We start from the raw sequence: 22,968 nt of genomic DNA, 5'->3' as shown, positions 1-22,968 counted from the left end.
GAAGAAGATTGGGAGAATGTCATATGGTCAGATGAAACCAAAATATAACTTTTTGGTAAAAACTCAACTTGTCGTGTTTGGAGGACAAAGCATGCTGAGTTGCATCCAAAGAACACCATACCTACTGTGAAGCATGGGGGTGGAAACATCATGCTTAGGGGCTGTTTTTCTGCAAAGGGATCAGGACGACTGATCCGTGTAAAGGAAAGAATGAATGGGGCCATGTATCGTGAGATTTTGAGTGAAAACCTCTTTCCATCAGCAAGAGCATTGAAGATGAAACGTGGCTGGGTCTTTCAGCATGACAATGATCCCAAACACACCGCCCGGGCAACGAAGGAGTGGCTTCGTAAGAAGCATTTCAAGGTCCTGGAGTGGCCTAGCCAGTCTCCAGATCTCAACCCCATAGAAAATCTTTGGAGGGAGTTGAAAGTCTGTGTTGCCCAGCAACAGCCCCAAAACATCACTGCTCTAAAGGACATCTGCATGGAGGAATGGGCCAAAATACCAGCAACAGTGTGTCAAAATCTTGTGAAGACTTACAGAAAACGTTTGACCTCTGTCATTGCCAACAAAGTATTGCGATAAACTTTTGTTATTGACCAAATACTTATTTTCCACCATAATGTGATTTTCTGGATTTTTTTTCTTCTCATTTTGTCTTGTCATAGTTGTAGTGTATCTATGATGAAAATTACAGGCCTCATCTTTTTAAGTGGGAGTACCTGCACAATTGGTGGCTGACTAAATACTTTTTTGCCCCACTGTATTTATAAGGGAGTCACTTTAACTTGTTCATATGCTAACAAGTAGACTAGGCCACACTTCCTACATGATGTTAACATTTTAATATGAAATACTTATGCATTGATAGGTTCCTATGGCGAGCTTGCTTCGTGCCAACATAACCTAAAATCTCATCTGAAGAAGTGTCTGAGTATTTGTTTGAAGGAACCCAACATTTCTCAATAAGATCTATACCAAGCTCTACACAGAGGGTGGAAGTGGCAAGGTCAACAATGAACATGAGGTGAGACAGATTGAGAGAGCATGCAAGAGACCAGACACACAAGATGTCATTAGAATGTAATGACATCTTCAAACCCTTACCTGGACAAGACAAGGATATCCGAACTATGCTAACAAAGGGAATCACTGGCATTGGAAAAACAGTGTCTGTGCAGAAGTTTATTCTTGCCTGGGTGGAAGAAAAGGCAAACCAGGATGTCCAGCTCGTCTTTTCACTCCCTTTTCAGGAGCTGAATTTGATGGAGGAAAAGAGTTAATGGAACTTCATCACTTTTTTTTATTGAGATCAAAAATCTGGAATCTCAGACCTCAAGAAGTACAATGTTGTGTTTGTCCTTGATGGTTTGGATGAATGCCATCTTCCTCTAGATTTTGAGAGCAAGACCTGGTGTGATGTCACAAAGCCAACCACAGTGGATGTGCTGTCTTTACAAACCTCATCCAGGGAAATCTGCTTCCCTATGCTCGCATCTGGTTTACCTCCCGACCTGCACCAGCCAATCGCATTCCTCTAGAGTGTGTTGACCAGGTGAAAGAGATGCGAGGGTTCAGTGACTCACGGAAGGATGAGTACTTCATCAAGAGAATGACTGATCCAAACCAGGCCAGAAGAATCCTCACACACATCAAGTCATCAAGAATATTTGAAGAATATCATCAAGAATATCATGTGCCACATTCCAGTATGCTGTTGGATTTCATCCTCTGTTCTGAAGAATCTGTTAGTTGAAGCAGAGAGTAGGAAGATGCCCAAAACGCTGACTCAAATGTGCACACACTTCCTGATGTTTCAGACCAGACAGGTGAATCTGAAGTATGTTATAGAACAAGAGATGGAACCCCCATTAAATCAAAAGATAATTCTGGGATTGGGGAAGCTAGCCTTTCAACAGCTGGAAAAGGGCAACCTGATCTTCTAAGAGGAAGACCTGAGAGAGTAGGGCATCGATGTTGAAGTGTCAGTGTACTTCAGAATGTGTGCACAGGTCTTCAGAGAGGAGTGTGGGCTGTACCTGAGAAAGGTGTACTGCTTTGTGCCTCTGAGCATCCAGGAGTGTCTGACTGCTCTGTATGTCTTTCTCATGTTCAACAATGTAAATCTGATGGCAGAACAGGAAACCACACCCAATGACCCTCTGACGTCTAACGAATTCTCTACAACCATCCTCCATAAGAGTGCAGTAGATAAGGCACTGAAGAGTGAGAATTGACACCTGGACCTCTTCCTCAGCTTCCTTCTCAGCCTCTCCCTGGAGTCCAATCAGACTCTGTTAAGAGGTCTACCAACACAGACAAGAAGCAGCTCACAGAGCCATAAGGAAACAATAGAATACATCAAGGAGAACCCCTCTCCAGAGAAGTGCATCAGCCTGTACCACTGTCGGAATGAGCTGAATGACCATTTAGTGGAGGAGATCCAAAGGCACCTGGGATCGGGAATTCTCTCTAAGGCCAAACATTCACCTGCAGAGTGGTCAGCTCTGGTCTTTGTGTTGCTGACCTCAGAGATGCTAGATATTTTCGAACTGAGAAAATACTCTGGTTCAGAGGGTCTGCTGAGGCTGCTGCCAGTGGTCAAAGCCTCCAGAGTAGTGCTGTAAGTACTGTGAAACCTCAATGTATTTATAAAAAAATATTTATGTACTGTAAGAGAAGCAATCTCACGTTGTTATGTCTTATTTCATATCTCCATACTAGTTTCGAATGTATCACTAGTCACTTCAAACAATGCCACTTTATATAATGTTTACATACCCTACATTACTCATCTCATATGTATATACTGTACTCTATACCATCTACTGCATCTTGCCTATGCTGCTCGGCCATCACTCATTCATATATTTATATGTACACATTCTTATTCAGTCCTTTACACTTGTGTGTGTATAAGGTAGTTGTTGTGAAATTGTTAGGTTAGATTACTCGTTGGATATTACTGCATGGTCGGAACTAGAAGCACAAGCATTTCGCTACACTCGCATTAGCATCTGCTAACCATGTGTATGTGACCAATAAAATTGGATTTTTGATTTGAATGATCTGTTGAAGTAAAGTTTTTGACCAGTTTCATTACTCCATGGTTGATTTCTTTCCACCTATCAGTTTGAAGTCTTTAGCATTATTTTTGTCATGCATTTTCTTGGAGATCAAAACAGAGATACAATTACTGTAGTTTGTGACACTGACACACCTATGTAGACTCTATATTACTGTAATGGCATATTATTTGTAATCAGAAGCTTGTGTAACTCATTTTGTTTACAATGACGGCCTACCCCAGCAAACCCGGACCAATTGTGCACCACCCTATGGGACTCCCAATCACAGCCAGATGTGATTCAGTCTGGATTTGAACCAGGGACTGTAGTGACACCTCTTGCACTGAGATGCAGTGCCTTAAACCACTGCACCACTCATGCCCTAATGGTTTGATACTGTAAAAACTCAAATTAAAGCCATGTTTTTGTCTTCGTTTCTTATTCAGACTGATGGGTTACAACCTGACAGAAAAATGCTGTGAAGCACTGGCCTCTTCTCTCAGCTCCCCTCAACTGAGAACGCTGAACCTGAATGATAATGATCTGCAGGATTCAGGAGTGAAGCTGCTCTCTGCTGGACTGAGGAGTCCACGCTGTAAACTGGAAGTTCTTACGTGTTGGAGTGTAAAGTATTAGGTGACACATTTTTAATACACATTGTATGTTTGCATGTGAATTAATTGTCATAATGGCTTAATAACTTTGTGAAATCATTTGTCAACTGAATAGCGGTGATCATATTTGACATGGGGTGCAACTATGCCACTAGGTGAGTCCAAATCATTCATTGAATGTTCTCTTCCTGTAGTTTGTTATTATATGGAATCACAGAGGAAGGCTGTGCTTCCTTGACCTCGGCTCCGAGGTCAAACCCCTCACACCTGAGAGAACTAAATCTGGACTACAGTCACATAGGAGACTCAGGAGTGAAGATTCTCTCTGCTGCACTGGAGCATCCAGACTGTAATGTAAAACTCAGGTAGAAATAGAATGTGTGGATGTAAAATTGGTATTTTAGTTAAATAAGGTACGTGTACAAATCATTGCTTGCTCCTGATAGTTCTAGAACAGTATAGCCCTCCTGTTAAAGGTGTGTATTTTCCACACTGAACTTAAAACACATGCTGTTTGTGTCACTGTGAATCTCTAATGCAGAGCACTGGTTAAAGTCTGGCCTGAAATGTAGGTGTGTAATCATGTTTGTTGTATAGACCTGACCATCACAAAAACACACAGTGAGTTAAGATCCACATTTAGATGGAGGTATTTTGTGAACTCCCTTGTCAGTTATTTTATTCATAAATAGTCAATTGGATCTCATGATCACGATCAATCAAACATATTTGTCAAAACTACACTAAAAACATATAATTATTTGTAATGTAATTAGTCTATCTGTCTCCCCCATCAGATACCTATGAGCTGACACTGGACCCAAACACAGCTCACAGACGCCTCGCCGTCTGAGGGGAACATAACAGAGACGGGAGACAGAGGAGAAACCGTATCCTGATCACCCAGAGGAGCAACCATATCCAGATTAGAGTTGCTGTTATCCAACACATGTATGATATAGGCTACTGCACAGTACGCACGACAGACAAACATAAAAGCCCATAGATGTAGCTAGCTATATACTCTCTTAGGTAAATAAATGAAACTAGTGCGAACTGTATTACTGTACTGTATTATACTGTATTATATGGGCTGGAATTACGCACATTGTTCAAACCACGATAAAGCAGGAGAGAACATGCGATTCGTGTGCAGCACATGCAGCCTACAAAGTCACAAGTATAGGCTAAAGAATTTGATTTAAATTTTGAAATATAATAGGGCCTATTTGTATACTTAGTAGGCTGACGCATATATACCTTTCATAATATTCCCCTAATGTTATTAGCCTACTTCCTCTTTCTCTATTGTTGCTTCATTCCTTCCTCGCTTTCAACAGTTCAATTAAATACTTTTCGTTGTCCTTATCTTCATCATTCTAATGACATCCATTAATAATATTGGACTAGAATTAGAAACAGAATGCTTACACTTCTCTTCACGAAGATTGAATGGTAATGAGTCCGAATAATTAACTGATATAGCCTACCGCTATCGCGCCCATTTGCTCTTCTTTCAAACTACCCGTGAGTTCTATTGGCTGCTGTATTTAGCAATCATAAACATATTATGCCCAGCAATGTATTTTAGTCTAGTTTTTCCTGCATGGGATTGGAAGAGCTAAGGAGCGTTTTTTAAGGAGAGGTCAGCGGAGCACAGGTGTGTGTGTAAGGGATGTGAAACGGCTGGCTTAGTTAGCGGTGCGCACTAAATAGTGTTTCAATCAGTGACGTCACTTGCTCTGCAAGGGCGGCGGCTTTGGTGGAGCGATGGGTAACGATGCTTCGAGGGGTGACTGTTGTTGATGTGTGCAGAGGGTCCCTGGTTCGCGCCCGGGCATGGACGGTCTAAAGTTATACTGTTACATTGATGCTGTTGACCCGGATCACTGGTTGCTGTGGAAAGGGAGGAGGTCAAAAGGGGGGTGAGTGTAACGGATGTGAAACGGCTAGCTTAGTTATTGTTGCATGTGCGTACTGTAAATTAGACTCTTACTATGCACAACCCATTATTAATTAGCTAAATATAAGGCTATTACTGCATTGAATGTATTACCTGAAAGAGGTAGACTAGGACATCTACATATAGGGCTATATATCAATCTAGAACAAGATGATCTATTTTGGATGCCATTTGAATGGAGTTGAGAGTGCTCGCGCGTGCGTGCACTGATACAATGCAATGATGTTTGAGTGATAGGATGTTTTAAAACTGCAGCTGCAATTGAAATCTTTCAAATAAAAAAACAAGGTGACGCCCGAAAGCCAGATGGAGATGGGTAAATTATATTACTGTAGCATAGGCTATGCTGCAACAACTGTACGCCTACCTGTCACAAGAACAAACGTTGCCATGATGAAATGATAGTTCGACATGCATTGTGAACAGCGCTCCATACTGAGATAGGATGTCTGTCCCCACCTTGAGTGTTGATTCATCATACAGACACCGTAGAGAAGACCGATTTAGACATTGCATATAATTTACCAGTTCCATTTCACGCGGTGCTGTTCATATGAATGATTTATTGTAATTTACTGGTTTCTCACAGTTATTTATCCCGGGAAAGGGGAGTAGTTTTGGGGCAGTAAATCTCGGTAACTGGGCTCCAGCCATTCAACCCTAATCCCGTTCACCCAGACAGATTTCAACGCAGGCTAAAGATTTAGTGTAGTCCACAGGTTTTTCATATTGGGTTTTGTTATTGGGAGGTAGAGTGGCATGGGACAGAAATCCTAGGAATCACCAGGGGCCAACTGTCACTGGGGAGGAGGGGACTGGAACGTGATAAAAAAAACGAGGCAATGGTGTGGTTTAGGAGTGTCCTCTGGTATATTTACCCACCTGTGGACTTTAAAAACAGATCCACTGAGTCCCTCTACCCAGGGGTTTGGGTTACTAGTGTCCTGTAACCTGGCAAAACACCATAGTCCTCAAGGGATCTGTGAACATTTGAAATGTTTTAAAAACGTTGCGACATCAATTCATGTCATCTCCTGAATTCATCTGATTATATTCCAAAATCATGTGATACTAGTGATGCATCATATGGCAGGTATAAGAAAGGTGGCTTTTCTCACAGCTCCAAAAAAAGTTATCCAACATTGTTATCCAATATATCACAGTTCAGTTTCCTCTCTTAACTCTCAACTCAAAAGTGTGCATGCAGTATCTAACAGCTATATAATCACTCTGTCCATCCTTATCTTCTCTCCACTGTCACAGAGAAGAGCTCCCTCTGTCCTCAATATGCTGATACCCCCTCCAGTTTGTCAGAGATCCCCTGCTACAGCCCAGGAGAGCAACCTCAGGCTGGGAAACGTACCAGTCCTGTCAGAGCCTGCACAGAATGCTATAGAACATTGTATTGTATTGTATTCATGACGTTACTCTGAGGACTATGTCCCCTGAATCTGTGGGGAAGTGTTGTAATCCATACATTTGTAACAGTGTAAATAATCTATAAAAGTATTATATTTGATTGTAGCACGCCTTGATTTTATAGCCATTAATTATGAGTGATTTACACAGATGTACACAATAGACAAGTACAGGTTTTATGGTGTTGGTAGCATGCTGTACTACAGTACTTATCTTACTAAAGACATTCCTGAAACTAACACTAAATACATTTATGAAGATTTGTACCATATTTGTAAAGTGTGTTGTCTCTTCCTCTCTATCACTAAAAGGAGGCGTGGCGTAATGCAGTACCAGTGATGTTCTGTACACTGCATCTGGTTCTATCTTACTAAAGACATTCCTGAAACTAACACTAAATACATTTATGAAGATTTGTACCATATTTGTAAAGTGTGTTGTCTCTTCCTCTCTATCACTAAAAGGAGGCGTGGCGTAATGCAGTACCAGTGATGTTCTGTACACTGCATCTGGTTCTATCTTACTAAATAACTTCCTGAAACTAACACTAAATACATTTATAAAGATTTGTACCATATTTGTAAAGTGTGTTGTCACTTCCTCTCTATCACTAAAAGGAGGTGTGGCGTAATGCAGTACCAGTGATGTTCTGTACACTGTCTCTGGTTCTATCTTACTAAATAACTTCCTGAAACTAACACTGTGTGTCCCATGTCCTTATTAATACAGCATTGTACCAATGTTTAAAGTGCATGAAATGTGTAGAGTTAATGTCCAACTACTGGTAGGCTATCTCAGTGTACAGTACAAGAGATTATTTGTGAAAACTCATGTGCTATAGTCTGTATGAGCTATTATTCAATTGAATGTTTTTCTTCCAATTGTGGTTAATCATGAGTACATTTCATTGTACATATAATTCTACTTTGAACTCCCTTTAGATTTTGACTTGGGTCTGTCAGACACAAACACAGCACAGAGAAATAGTTTGACATGTTTATTCACAGAAACAAACACCTGTTACAAGTTTAAAAAACACCACTGAAACACAAACACACTGAGTCCTTTATATGTCAGCACAGGCTAAGAATAGACTCAAATACTGCGGAAATAGAAATGGTGGAAAAGTCATTTAAAATGCTTAAAAGAGAAATGTGATATTGAATATAAAATTCTGTCTTTAGTCACATAATATAATAAGAGACTACTGATATAAAAAAAACAACAAAGCAAAACCTGCTTTAAAACTTTAAAAACTTTAAGCTTTACAAAATGTTCTGTGTGGCTCAGTTGGTAGAGGATGGCATTTGCAACACCATGGTTGTGGGTTTGATTCCCACTGGGGGCAAGATGAAAACCACAAGACATGTGTACACTTAATACTGTAAGCTGCTCTGGATAAGAGTGTCTGTTAAATAACACACACAAATAAAGCACCTAAAATACGATTAGCAAAGAGGAACATGTCAACTGTTGTCTCTTCTAGTTACCCGACTCAAACTATCTGTTTGTGAGATCTATTTGAAAGTCCTCTTTGAATAAACTGTGTGTGTGTGTGTGTGTGTGTGTGTGTGTGTGTGTGTGTGTGTGTGTGTGTGTGTGTGTGTGTGTGTGTGTGTGTGTGTGTGTGTGTGTGTGTGTGTGTGTGTGTGTGTGTGTGTGTGTGTGTGTGTGTGTGTGTTACACACTCTCATTCCCCTCCTCATAGTTGGGTCCAGGTGAAATGATGATGTCACCATAAGGTTCATCCTGCTGCACACAGAGTCTCCTGGCAGTTACCATCTCTGTAGAGAACACACACACACACACACACACCTGACTGTTATACACACACACAAACACACACACACATCTGCATTGTCTTACCCAGTAGGGTCCAGAATGAGTGAGTGACACTACTGCGTTGGGCCAGTGGGGGCAGCAGAGAGTGGAACAGCACCCCTTCATGATCCTCAAGAGGCTCTGTCACTGTGCTAGAGAAACACACAGAAAGAGGCGGAGTGAGTTTTTTAGAAGAATAAATAAAACAGAAGAAGAAGAAATAAAACAGAAGAAGAAATAAAACAGAAGAAGAAATAAAAACAGAAGAAGAAATAAAACAGAAGAAGAAATAAAAAACAGAAGAAACAAAACAGAAGAAATAAAACAGAAGAAATAAAACAGAAGAAGAAATAAAACAGAAGAAATAAAACAGAAGAAATAAAACAGAAGAAATAAAACAGAAGAAGAAATAAAACAGAAGAAATAAAACAGAAGAAATAAAACAGAAGAAACAAAACAGAAGAAGAAATAAAACAGAAGAAATAAAACAGAAGAAACAAAACAGAAGAAACAAAACAGAAGAAGAAATAAAACAGAAGAAGAAATAAAACAGAAGAAATAAAACAGAAGAAATAAAACAGAAGAAACAAAACAGAAGAAGAAATAAAACAGAAGAAATAAAACAGAAGAAATAAAACAGAAGAAACAAAACAGAAGAAGAAATAAAACAGAAGAAATAAAACAGAAGAAACAAAACAGAAGAAGAAATAAAACAGAAGAAATAAAACAGAAGAAATAAAACAGAAGAAATAAAACAGAAGAAACAAAACAGAAGAAATAAAACAGAAGAAATAAAACAGAAGAAATAAAACAGAAGAAATAAAACAGAAGAAATAAAAACAGAAGAAATAAAAACAGAAGAAGAAATAAAACAGAAGAAGAAACAAAACAGAAGAAATAAAAACAGAAGAAGAAATAAAACAGAAGAAGAAATAAAACAGAAGAAATAAAACAGAAGAAATAAAACAGAAGACAAAATAAAAAATAACTATAATTTGATGATATAATAGCTAGATTATTACTCCAGTAGCTCTGCTGATAAATCAGCCATAGGTATGTCCTCTGCCTCTCTCTCCAGCGGTCCCTCGCCCTCCTCTGGAATGTCCTTCAGTTTGGACACAGACCTGGGGACAGGAGACCTGAACACAACACAATATGACATTATCAGGTGTCAACTGTATGTAACTACCAGTTGCACACAATATACAACTCTCTTCCTCCCCTCTTCTCCTCTCTCTTTTCTCACCCTCTGCTCTCGGGTGTGTCCAGGGGGGAGTTCTCCCGGGACATGTCTCTATCAGAGACCTCCAGGGACAGCGGAGACCGAGCTGGAGGAACACACAGAGTTAACATCTATCGTGAGATGGAGAGGGTGTACTGTCGGCAAGATGACCAAGCACATGTCCCTTAGCCTTATATTAATTAACTATGGAATGATACTACAGTATTGTAATATCTTACTGGAAACATCATGCTGGGACAGGCCAGACTCTGCCAACTCTCTAGGTACCTACACACACACACACACACGTGGATAATTGTCGATATCATCATTGTCCAGTTATTAGGTGCACACGTGTAGTCACCAAAAAAACAGTTTGATCCCACCTCACCTCTTTTGAGCTGAGCTCTCCCTCCTGCTCTCTGCCTCCCTCCTCCTTTGCCTTCATCACTCTCTCTTTATCCCTCTCTCTCTCTGACTCAGAGTCTGTCGCTGTCCTCCCTATCCGGAGGGGGGAGCCAGTGAGCGCTGCGACGATCGCCACCCGTTTCCATGGCAACAGCAGCTCTGGAGGGAGGGCTGAGGAGGAATGGAGACCTAACATTATCTCAGTGTTGATTGAAGGCTGTTAAACAGTGAGAAAGAGAGAGTATGAGTGTTGATACTCACTGGTGCATGGGTTACCAAGGAGATCAACTGGAGACACTGTTCTCTTAGAGGGACCACTGATTACAACCTGGAACACACACACATCTTACTTACTCTCACACTTTCACCAATTGATTGACTTGTTTATGAATACTTTGTTAATTATTACAGTTTTGAGTGTATAGTTCAAATGTGTGTGTGGGGGGGGGTGTACCAGGGGCCTGGTCTGTATGAGAGTGTTGTCTATCTGTTGCTGCAGTGCCTCCTGGGATATCTGTGTTTCCTGGTCGATGAAGAGCAGCTGCCTCCTACGAGGTTGCTTCACTGGGGGAGTAACATCCTGTAGGGTGAGACTATCTCTCCATCTCCCCCTCTCTCTAGCCATCCCTCGCTCCTCTGGTTCACCGGTTGTGGAAGGGGGCAGAGGGACAGACACTGGTGTCCTCTCCTCTGCGAGTGCGGCAGGCATCTCCATGGGCAGCTCTGTCTCCTCGCCAGGCAGCACAGTGGGGTCCTCGCTGGATAGGGTGGTATACGGCAGTCTGACAGAGGAGACAGCGGGAACCAAAGTTACTGTGTGTGTGTGAGTGAGTGTGTGTGAGGGTGTGTGTCTGTGTCAGTTTATATTAACCTACCCAATAAGGGATCCAATGACATCTCTCCTCCTCTCTATCGCTTCTGCTCTTTCTACTTCTTGTTCACTTTCTCCCTCTCTCTCCAAGTCCCCTTCTCCCACAGATTCTCCTTCTCTCTCCCTCTCTTCTCTCTCTGGGTCCCTCTCCCGCTCTGCCTCCATCTCTCCTGAAACACATACTCATTTTTAACTCTGCCCTGTGTATAGGGGGCAGGGACAGAGGATCATTTACCTGTCACTCACCCTCTGGGAAGTGATCTAATTGGTCCATTAGCAAGTCAATCATCCCCATGTTTTGATGTGTGACCTCAGCGAGCTCCGCCCCTTCAAACTGCCAGTGAGAGAGTTAGGAATAGAGAGAGATGGTTTGATTGGAAAGTTAGTTTGATTGACAGCTGTTCTGATTGACAGGCGTACCTCTGCTGAGGGGATGGTGACAGGTTCAGTCTCTATCAGAGTGATGGAGTCTGGAGACGCTGTGATACCTGGGAATGAACGAGGGATAAGACCATAAACAACAATAAAGGAAACACAATGGATTACCATTTAACTCATGACCACTCTTCCTTTTCTCCACTCCCCTTAATGTAGTAAACTCCCCCCTCCTCCTCTCTCACCGTCCTGAGGGGGAGTACCTGGACTCAGAAGCAGGGGGCGCTCAGGAGTGGCTTCTCTCCTAAACTCTCCACCCAGCTGACAGACAAGAAGAGGAACAAGAGATTAGAGAAAGACAAGATGTGTCAATAGAACACACACACACCACACACACACACACACACACACAGTCATTTGAGACACTGTCCGGTGTACCTGTATTAGTGTGTTAGGGCTGGGCATGGTGTACCCAGAATGTATTTCTCCAAAGAAGGGGTTCGCTGCCCACTCACTTTCCTCCAGGAGAGACAACACGTCAGGGAGAGAAAGAGTGTGTCTGCGTGAGAGAGAGCGAGAGATCCTAATTCATGGCAGCCATTTGTGTCAGTGCACTCGCCAGACGCCTCTCTCTCCACCAGGAAGAACATGAGACTTGAGAAACTGGCTTTGTTGTACCCACCTATCAGACTCATCCACATCGATCTTCTGGGCGGTTCTGGTCTTGGCTAGTCTGTCCAGAATGTGCTGGATCTCCTCTGGAAACACACACACTACAGGTCAGAGGTCATAACTCTCCTGTCACCCTACAGGTCCGGGGTCATAACTCTCGTGTCACCCTACAGGTCAGAGGTCATAACTCTCCTGTCACACTACAGGTCAGAGGTCATAACTCTCGTGTCACACTACAAGTCTGAGGTCATAATTCTTCTGTCACACTACAGGTCAGAGATCATAACTCTCCTGTCACCCTACAGGTCAGAGGTCATAACTCTCCTGTCACCCTACAGGTCAGAGGTCATAACTCTCCTGTCACACTACAGGTCAGAGGTCATAACTCTCCTGTCACCCTACAGGTCAGAGGTCATAACTCGTGTCACACTACAGGTCAGAGGTCATAACTCTACTGTCACACTACTGTCTTTTCCACACCTTCTATTCTCCCCTACATGCATAATCCCTCTCTCCAACCTTCTCTTTTCCTACTCACTCCCCCTCTACTTCCCCTTTCCCCTCCCTCTTACCCAGGAGCATCCCACACTGGCGGTGGTAGACGATGATGACACCATATTGGAGCTGGGAGGAGAGGTAGAGGGAGAAACGGGGGCGGGGCAATCCCGGCAGAGGGGGTGGGACTCGCACCAGCACATAGTCCATGATGTCATTACTGTAGATGCACAACAAATGGGAAATGGCATCAGTGTAGACTGCTATAGCACAGGGCTCAGAAAGGAATGATTCAAAACTAAATGTAACCTTGCCCTATATTTATATATGTTTTCAATTGTAGAACACTAATGATAGCTTTACACGAAAGCAAAAGTTTTTCAATGACTAACAGGCAAAGGCAAACCCTCTCTTACCATGTTCGTTGGACATTGACTTTCAGGAAATCTTTTTGTGGGATCTTTATCCCTTTGGTGGCAGCCAACCTAAAATCACCACACAACAGATGGACATTCCCATCATTACAGACAAATGGATATCAGCAATCAGATAGCTGGCCTGCCTTGCTTCTACTCTGTTTCACTGCGCTGATATGGAAAAAACACTGGAAGCGGTGTGATTGGACAGTAATGTCGACCGGAAACCTCTGAAGGGCTCTGATTGGACAAAAGTTGCAGAGCGAGGGCTAGCGGACTGCGAGGCTGGCGTGGAAATCAAACTTCTCGTTCAAGCTTTCAGACTGAAGATCTCTCCCTTCTTTAATAATTTCCGAGACGTTTAAGCGTTTTTCATTTTATGCGTCTCAGTTTAATTCTAGCGCGGCATTCACTGATGTGTATCTGTTGACAATGAGAAGAGCACAAATGTTTATTTATGTTTCCTATGTGTTTACCTGGTCTATCATTGTTATGTCTGGTTGTTGCACCTGTTCTCCTTTACATGACCCCAGACACTAGCAGCTAGATTTAACAAAATTAGAAATATCAGAAAATGATTTTAGATAAATAGGATAGGCCTAACTAATATTATAATAGTGTTACATTATTATAATAGAGTTATAATTGTGTCTTATTCATTGCAAGGTAGGCCTACTACATTCATCTTTCATGAAGTAGTCTAGGCTGATTTAGCAATTGATCACACACTAGGCTAGGTAGACATGATAAGCAGGTAATAGTCGAAATAGGCTATGCCGTGGAGCTCGTGTAGGATTATCAAAAAGTTACAAAAACATAATGAGAATCGAATGATCTATTATCCCCATACGTCATTAAAATGGTCCCTTCATCCAAATGAAACGGTTCTAGCCGACATATCAAATATCAACCGCAATCTTATAGCAACTGGCCTACTCACCATATTGTGGAGAAGCACCCTGTGTGACGATTCAAAACGCTTGGGGAGAAAAACATGACTGGTCCCTTACAAATTAACGAGCTAAATAATTCTAACTTTTAATTGAAATATTGAATGTAAACCGTTAGGCCTATGTCTAAAATAGCATTTCTCGTACTGACTGATCTGACCAAGTGGATTTAGGGAAATAATGTATCTGATGCATATACACTATCACAACTGCCAATGAGAACCGCCGCAAAGAACTGACAGAAATTAATGTGTTCGTTTTGCATGGCCTGGTACCCTGGGTTGGCGGATTTCGCATATTTTAGATCATTCCATTGGTCCTAAAGAGAAATATCCTATTACCAAGTGCACCGGGCCATGCAAAACGAATACGCCCTTTTACAGACACGGTTTACCATCGTCTGGCTCTTAACCAATAGACTGGTCGGACACCTGTTGACCTACTGAAGTGATGGGCATAGGGGAATCACATTTTACTCATCAATGAATGTGAATATTATGAACGTTGAAGTTTAATATGAACGTTGAAGTTAAACCACATTTTATCTTTTAATAACTGAAAAACTTTTTTTGAGCATTATCTCATTTAACGATGGAAAGCAGCATTTATTTTTCACTTGTCAATGAATGTTGACCCTGTCATCTATAGGCCTAGATTTAGGTGACCAAAAACAAAAAAAAGACCTAAGACCATGACAAGCCTATTGGCCCAGGAGTGGGACGGTGAACGGAAAGGCTCTGGAGCAACGAACCGCCCTTGCTGTCTCTGCCTGGCCGGTTCCCCTCTTTCCAAGCCTATTGGCCCAGGAGTGGGACGGTGAACGGAAAGGCTCTGGAGCAACGAACCGCCCTTGCTGTCTCTGCCTGGCCGGTTCCCCTCTTTCCAAGCCTATTGGCCCAGGAGTGGGACGGTGAACGGAAAGGCTCTGGAGCAACGAACCGCCCTTGCTGTCTCTGCCTGGCCGGTTCCCCTCTTTCCAAGCCTATTGTAATACATTCTCATAAAAATAAATGATCATGAATTTTGTTAAATAGAAAGTTTAATCATGGTCTTTGAAACCCATCAGAAATGTTTTAACGATTTATAAACTACCGTGGAGGCTGGTTGGACGAGCTCATTGTAATGTCTGGAATGGAATTTATGTAAAGGTATCAAACATATGAATCCACATGTTTGTCGCCGTTCAATTTATTCCATTGCAATTGTAACAGTATAGCTTCCGTTCCTCTCCTCAACCCAACCTGGGTGCGAACCAGGGACCATCTGCACATATCAACCACAGTCACTCACGAAGCATCGTTACCCATCGCGCCACAAAAGCCACGGCCCTTGCAGAGCAACTACTTCTAGGTCTCAGAGCGAGTGACATCACCGACTGAAACACTATTAGTACTCACCACCGCTAACTAGCTAGCCATTTCACATCCGCCACACAATGAGCCCGTCTTCCTATAGCTTCTCCCACCAGCCTCCTTTTATGAGCTATATCTGAAGAGTTTGTCACGTTAACGTGCTATGTCAGAGTTGAGGCTCTCAACCTGCTCCACTGCAGCCCCGTCGATGAGAATGGGGGCGTGCTCGTGTAACGGATGTGAAATAGCTAGCTAGTTAGCGGTGGTGCACGCTAAATAGCGTTTCAATCGGTGACGTCACTTGCTCTGAGACCTTGAAGTAGTGGTTCCCCTTGCTCTGCAAGGGCCGTGGCTTTTGTGGAGCGATGGGTAACGATGCTTTGTCGGTGACTGTTGTTGATTTGTGCAGAGGGTCCCTGGTTCGCGCCCGGGTATGGGCGAGGGAGTCTAAAGTTATACTGTTACACTCAGTCCTCTTTTTCCTGTAGTTCACAATCATCTCCTTTGTCTTGATCACGTTGAGGGAGAGGTTGTTGTCCTGGCACCACACGGCCAGCTCTCTGACCTCCTCCCGATAGGCTGTCTCATTGTTTTTGGTGATCAGGCCTACCACTGTTGTGTCATCGTCAAATTGAATGATGGTGTTGGAGTCGTGCCTGGCCATGCAGTCATGAGTGAACAGGTGAACAGGGTGTACAGGAGGGGGCTGAGCACGCACCATTGAGAGGCCCCTGTGTTAAGGATCAGCGTGGCGATGTGTTGTTACCTACCCTTACCACCTGGGGTAAGGTTACCTAATGACACAGTAAATATCCTGAAAACATCCAGAGGTCAACCAGAAAAACACATCACTTTTTGACAGCAACTGTCTACTATACTCTCTCTCTTGTATTGAATCATTAAAATAATTATGTTAATATTGATATCACAAATGTATGCTTTTTACATTTCTTCATAAAGTCTACAAGTCTCTGCTAGGTAAAGCCCCTCCTTATCTCAGCTCACTGGTCACCATAGCAACACCCACCCGTAGCACGCGCTCCAGCAGGTATATCTCACTGGTCACCCCCAAAGCCAATTCCTGCTTTGGCCGCCTTTCCTTCCAGTTCTCTGATGCCAATGACTGGAACGAACTGCAAAAATCACTGAAGCTGGAGACCCATATCTTCCTCACTAGCTTAAGCACCAGCTGTCAGAGCAGCTCACAGATCACTGCACCTGTACATAGACCATCTGTAAGCAGCCCATGCAACTACCTCAATACCATGCAACTACCTCAATACCTATCCCAATACTGTATGTATTTATTTATCTTGCTCCTTTGCACCCCAGTATGTCTACTTGCACATTCATCTTCTGCACATCTACCATTCCAGGTTTGAATTGCTATATTGTAATTACTTCGCCACCATGGCCTATTTATTGCCTTTACCTCCCTTATCCTACCTCATTTGCACATGCTGTATATAGATTTATATTTTTTCTACTGTATTATTTACTGTATGTTTGTTAATTCCACGTGTAACTCTGTGTTGTTGTATGTGTCGAACTGCTGTGCTTTATCTTGGCCAGGTCACAGTTGTAAATGAGAACTTGTTCTCAACTAGCCTACCTGGTTAAATAAAGGTGAAATAAAAAATTTAAAAAATTAAAAATTAAAAAATAATGTATTTGTTACATTTGACTGTGTAAAACCAGTACTACTTATTTATATGAGAATGAGGTGGATATACAGTACTGTATAGCATTTAGCAAAAAAACTATTATTTGCCTCTCTCAAATGAAATCCTCAAGTGATAGATTTTAAACAATTACATGTCTGTCATTGAACACCCATGCCCTGATAAGAGAGTGAAAAAACACACCAATAATCTCTTGCATAATTTCTTTAAACAATAAAAGCTGATTTACCAACATTTCCTAAAATGGATATATAGCGTTTAGTAATTAAACTCTTCATCTCATCATGCTCACTCATTATGTTTCTACCTCTACCTGCATGTGGTGCTTAGCAGCAACCTGGGTCTAGCCCTGTCATCTGGACTGAGCTGACGCGGCTCAGAGACATGGTGGTGAAACAGAGAGTGGAGCTGGGAAACATGGCGGCCAGAGTGACAGCTAATGAGAGCCAGGTGGAGGATCACTGGAGAGTGAAAATACAGGTAATGCATTATTTGCAGTACTGAAAAGGATCTAGTTAATATAAATGGATTTGCATCCCATCAAAATCTCGACACATTTTTCTTCGAATTCTGGTCCAAGCAGCAGAACTGTCAACCATGGGAGCCAGAGTGACAGCCAGTGAGAGAGAGGTGGAGGGGCTGAAGAGTGAGAAAACAGGTGGTATTAATTTGAATTTCAGTGTATGTTTGCAGTGGATTGCACATGTTTAATTCAGGATTAAAAAGCCTCTCTTCATGTTATTGCAGGTTTGGAGGCCAGACTCGGTGCCAGTGAGAGCCAGGTGAAGGAGCTGAAAGGAGAGGTGGAGGAGCTGAAAGGAGAGGTGAAGGAGCTGAAAGGAGAGGTGGAGGAGCTGAAAGGAAAGGTGAAGGAGCTGAAAGGAGGTGAAGGTGGAGAGGTGGAGCTGAAAGGAGAGGTGGAGGAGCTGAAAGGAGAGGTGGAGGAGCTGAAAGGGAGTGGAGAACTGAAAGGAGAAGTGGAGGAACTGAAAGGAGAGGTGGAGGACCTGAAAGGAGAGGTGGGGAACTGAAAGGAGAGGTGGGGGGAGGAGGTGGGGGAACTGAAAGGAGAGGGAGGAACTGAAAGGGAGGTGAATGAGCTGAAAGGAGAGGTGGAAGAGCTGAAAGGGAGGTGGAGGAGCTGAAAGGAGAGGTGGAGAACTGAAAGGAGAAGTGGAGGAACTGAAAGGAGAAGTGGAGGAACTGAAAGGAGAGGTGGAGGAGCTGAAAGGAGAGGTGGGGGAACTGAAAGGAGAGGTGGGGGAACTGAAAGGAGAGGTGGGGGAACTGAAAGGAGGTGGAGGAACTGAAAGGAGAGGGGAGGAACTGAAAGGAGAGGTGAATGAGCTGAAAGGAGAGGTGGAGGAGCTGAAAGGAGAGGTGGAGGAACTGAAAGGAGAGGTGGAGGCTGAAAGGAGGATAAGAACTGAAAGGAGAGGTGAATGAGCTGAAAGGAGAGGTGGAGGAGCTGAAAGGAGAGATGGGCTGGAAAGGTGGAAGCTGAAAGGATAGGTGGAGAAGCTGAAAGAGAGGTGGAGGAGCTGAAAGGAGAGGTGGAGGAGCTGAAAGGAGAGATGGAGCAGCTGAAAGGAGAGATGGAGCTGAAAGGAGGTGGAGGAGCTGAAAGGAGAGGTGGAGAAGCTGAAAGGAGAGGTGGAGGAGCTGAAAGGAGAGGTAGAGGAGCTGAAAGGCGAGGTGGAGGAGCTGAAAGGAGAGGTAGAGGAGCTGAAAGGAGAGGTAGAGGAGCTGAAAGGAGAGGTGGAGGAACTGAAAGGAGAGGTGAAGGAGCTGAAAGGAGAGGTGGAGCTGAAAGGAGAGGTGGATAAGCTGAAAGGAGAGGTGAAGGAGCTGAAAGGAGAGGTGGAGGAACTGAAAGGAGAGGTGGAGGAACTGAAAGGAGAGGTGAAGGAGCTGAAAGGAGAGGTGGAGGAGCTGAAAGGAGAGGTGGAGGAACTGAAAGGAGAGATGAAGGAGCTGAAAGGAGAGGTGGAGGAGCTGAAAGGAGAGGTGGAGGAACTGAAAGGAGAGGTGAAGGAGCTGAAAGGAGAGGTGGAGGAGCTGAAAGGAGAGGTGGATAAGCTGAAAGGAGAGGTGAAGGGGCTGAAAGGAGAGGTGGAGGAACTGAAAGGAGAGGTGAAGGAGCTGAAAGGAGAGGTGAAGGAGCTGAAAGGAGAGGTGGAGGAACTGAAAGGAGAAGTGGAGGAACTGAAAGGAGAGGTGGAGGACCTGAAAGGAGAGGTGGGGGAACTGAAAGGAGAGGTGGAGGAACTGAAAGGAGAGAGGGAGGAACTGAAAGGAGAGGTGAATGAGCTGAAAGGAGAGGTGGAGGAGCTGAAAGGAGAGGTGGAGGAACTGAAAGGAGAGGTGGAGGAGCTGAAAGGAGAGAGGGAGGAACTGAAAGGAGAGGTGAATGAGCTGAAAGGAGAGGTGGAGGAGCTGAAAGGAGAGATGGAGCTGAAATGAAAGGTGGAGGAGCTGAAAGGATAGGTGGAGAAGCTGAAAGGAGAGGTGGAGGAGCTGAAAGGAGAGGTGGAGGAGCTGAAAGGAGAGATGGAGCTGAAAGGAGGTGGAGGAGCTGAAAGGAGAGGTGGAGGAGCTGAAAGGAGAGGTGGAGAAGCTGAAAGGAGAGGTGGAGGAGCTGAAAGAAGAGGTAGAGGAGCTGAAAGGCGAGGTGGAGGAGCTGAAAGGAGAGGTAGAGGAGCTGAAAGGAGAGGTAGAGGAGCTGAAAGGAGAGGTGGAGGAGCTGAAAGGAGAGGTGGAGGAGCTGAAAGGAGAGGTGGAGGAGCTGAAAGGAGAGCTGGATGAGCTGAAAGGAGAGGTGGAGAAGCTGCAGAAAGGTGGTGAACCAGAGAGTGGAGATGAGTCACTAAGACTGAACTGCACTTCCACAAAAACAAGGTGGGGGAACTGGAGAGAGAAAATGCAGGTAACCTGAGACATCTGTAACTTATGTTATTTGATTACTGTAATTAACAAATAACTAAGTGGTGTTTTTTCATCAACAGTTTATTTGTATCTTTTTGCATCATATTCTAGGAATGGAGGCCAGAGTGACAGCCAGGTGGAGAAGCTGAAGACAGAGAATGCAGGTAATATAGAGATATAGAGAAAATATCAAACTGGTCTCAGACTACAGTCGTGGCCAAAAGTTCCACAAAGTTTGCTGCTTCAGTGTCTTTAGATATTTTTGTCAGATGTTACTATGGAATACTGAAGTATAATTACAAGCATTTCATAAGTGTCAAAGGATTTTATGGACAATTACATGAAATTGATGCAAAGAGTCAATATTTTCAGTGTTGACCCTTCTTTTTCAAGACCCCTGCAATCCGCCCTGGCATGCTGTCAATTAACTTCTGGGCCACATCCTGACTGATTGCAGCCCATTTTTGCATAATCAATGCTTGGAGTTTGTCAGAATTTGTGGGTTGTTATTTGTCCACCCGCTCTTGAGGATTGACCAAGTTCTCAATGGGATTAAGGTCTGGGGAGTTTCCTGGCCATGGACCCAAAATATCGATGTTTTGTTCCCCGAGCCACTTAGTTATCACTTTTGCCTTGTGGCAAGGTGCTCCATCATGCTGGAAAAGGCATTGTTCGTCACCAAACTGTTCCTGGATGGTTGGGAGAAGTTGCTCTCGGAGGATGTGTTGGTACCATTCTTTATTCATGACTGTGTTCTTAGGCAAAATTGTGAGTGAGCCCACTCCCTTGGCTGAGAAGCAACCCCACACATGAATGGTCTCAGGATGCTTTACTGTTGGCATGACACATGACTGATGGTAGCGCTCACCTTGTCTTCTCCGGACAAGCTTTTTTCCCCCAAACAATCAGAAAGGGGATTCATCAGAGAAAATGACTTTACCCCAGTCCTCAGCAGTCCAATCCCTGTACCTTTTGCAGAATATCAGTCTCTCCCTGATGTTTTTCTTGGAGAGAAGTGGCTTCTTTGCTGCCCTTCTTGACACCAGGCCATCCTCCAAAAGTCTTTGCCTCACTGTGCGTGCAGATGCACTCACACCTGCTTGCTGCCATTCCTGAGCAAGCTCTGTACTGGTGGTGCCCCGATCCCACTGCTGAATCAACTTTAGGAGACGGTCCTGGCGCTTGCTGGACTTTCTTGGGAGCCCTGAAGCCTTCTTCACAACAATTGAACCGATCTCCTTGAAGTTCTTGATGATCCGATAAATGGTTGATTTAGGTGCAATCTTACTGGCAGCAATATCCTTGCCTGTGAAGCCCTTTTTGTGCAAAGCAATGATGACGGCATGCGTTTCCTTGCAGGTAACATGGTTGACAGAGGAAGAACAATGATTCCAAGCACCACCCTCCTTTTGAAGCTTCCAGTCTGTTATTCGAATTCAATCAGCATGACAGAGTGATCTCCAGCCTTGTCCTCGTCAACACTCATACCTGTGTTAAAGTGAGAATCTCTGACATGGTCCTTTTGTGGCAGGGCTGAAATGCAGCGGAAATGTTTTTGGGGATTCAGTTCATTTGCATGGCAAAGAGGGACTTTGCAATGACAAATTGTATGAATTGCAATTCGGAACATATTGTATGAATTCATAACATATGAAATGGATGATGGATTAACACATACCATACGGAATTTAACATATCATTCTAAATGGAGGGTTTCGAATATACGTACAGAATAATACGAAGTGCTCTGAGACCACGCCGGAAAATATCTACAGAATTGTGTTTTCATTATTCTCTATCCGATTGAACACTGTATATATATTTCCTGTAATTCTAGTCCAAGCAGCAGAACTGTCAGCCATGGGGGCCAGAGTGACAGCCAGTGAGACAGAGGTGGAGGATCTGACAGATAATGCCGGTAATGGAGGCTGTTCAATTGATCCCACTGATTACAACATTTTGGATAATTTGTTTTTTTATTCAGTATGGATCAGAAAGTATTTTCATATGATTTTGTCTTTAGAGGGCAGAGTGACAGCCAATTGAAGGAGCTGAATAGAAGATATATATATATATATAAGATAGATACTCTCAGTGATCGGCTATGAAAAGCCAACTGACATTTACTCCTGAGGTTCTGACTTATTTCACCCTCGACAACCACTGTGATTATTATTATTTGACCATGCTGGTCATTTATGAACATTTGAACATCTTGGCCATGTTCTGTTATAATCTCCACCCGGCACAGCCAGAAGAGGACTGGCCACCCATCATAGCCTGGTTCCTCTCTAGGTTTCTTCCTAGGTTTAGGGAGTTTTTCCTAGCCACCGTGCTTCTACACCTGCATTGCTTGCTGGTTGGGATTTTAGGCTAGGTTTCTGTACAGCACTTTGAGATATCAGCTGATGTAAGAAGGGCTATATAAATAAATGTGATATTATATAGCATATTACATTATTACAGCACTCCTGTGTTCAGACAGACCAAAAGTGGCATTCCATGCTGGTTTAGAAAGAAGGATGGGATCTTTTTCTGATAGTGAAATAACTCTGGACTGCACTAATATCACCACAAATACAGCCCAGTTACAGGTACTACTTACACACCTGTACATGCATTAACTCACATGTCCACATTGGGTAGCTTCAGGCATTCACCCAAATGTTCCTCTCACCTGTCATTAAACATGATGTAAAATGACTCACCTCT

The 22,968-nt window shown here is 43.3% G+C and overlaps 1 protein-coding gene and 1 long non-coding RNA gene across 2 annotated transcripts; one reads left to right on the top strand and one right to left on the bottom strand.

The window, feature by feature from the left end:
- Positions 1-814: 814 nt before the first annotated feature.
- LOC115123817 (uncharacterized) lies at positions 815-7,765 on the top strand. Its single transcript, XR_010465743.1, has 5 exons — positions 815-2,626; positions 3,518-3,707; positions 3,880-4,050; positions 4,483-5,610; positions 6,912-7,765. It is a non-coding gene; the product is annotated as an uncharacterized LOC115123817 (long non-coding RNA).
- Positions 7,766-8,747: 982 nt separating this feature from the next.
- LOC115123818 (meiotic recombination protein REC8 homolog) lies at positions 8,748-14,394 on the bottom strand. The gene is given in 17 exon segments (XM_065027802.1): positions 8,748-8,851; positions 8,934-9,040; positions 9,911-10,027; positions 10,135-10,216; positions 10,350-10,398; positions 10,502-10,689; positions 10,780-10,846; positions 10,973-11,300; positions 11,394-11,542; positions 11,625-11,723; positions 11,810-11,877; positions 12,010-12,085; positions 12,203-12,323; positions 12,447-12,522; positions 13,009-13,151; positions 13,348-13,416; positions 14,288-14,394. Coding segments are annotated over 17 exon segments (1,899 nt in total). The 5' UTR covers positions 14,344-14,394.
- Between the last annotated feature and the right edge of the window lie 8,574 nt (positions 14,395-22,968).

Source organism: Oncorhynchus nerka, linkage group LG14 (genome assembly GCF_034236695.1).
Source record: "Oncorhynchus nerka isolate Pitt River linkage group LG14, Oner_Uvic_2.0, whole genome shotgun sequence".
Lineage (NCBI taxonomy): Eukaryota > Metazoa > Chordata > Actinopteri > Salmoniformes > Salmonidae > Oncorhynchus > Oncorhynchus nerka.
This window is presented reverse-complemented; position numbering and strand designations above follow the sequence as displayed.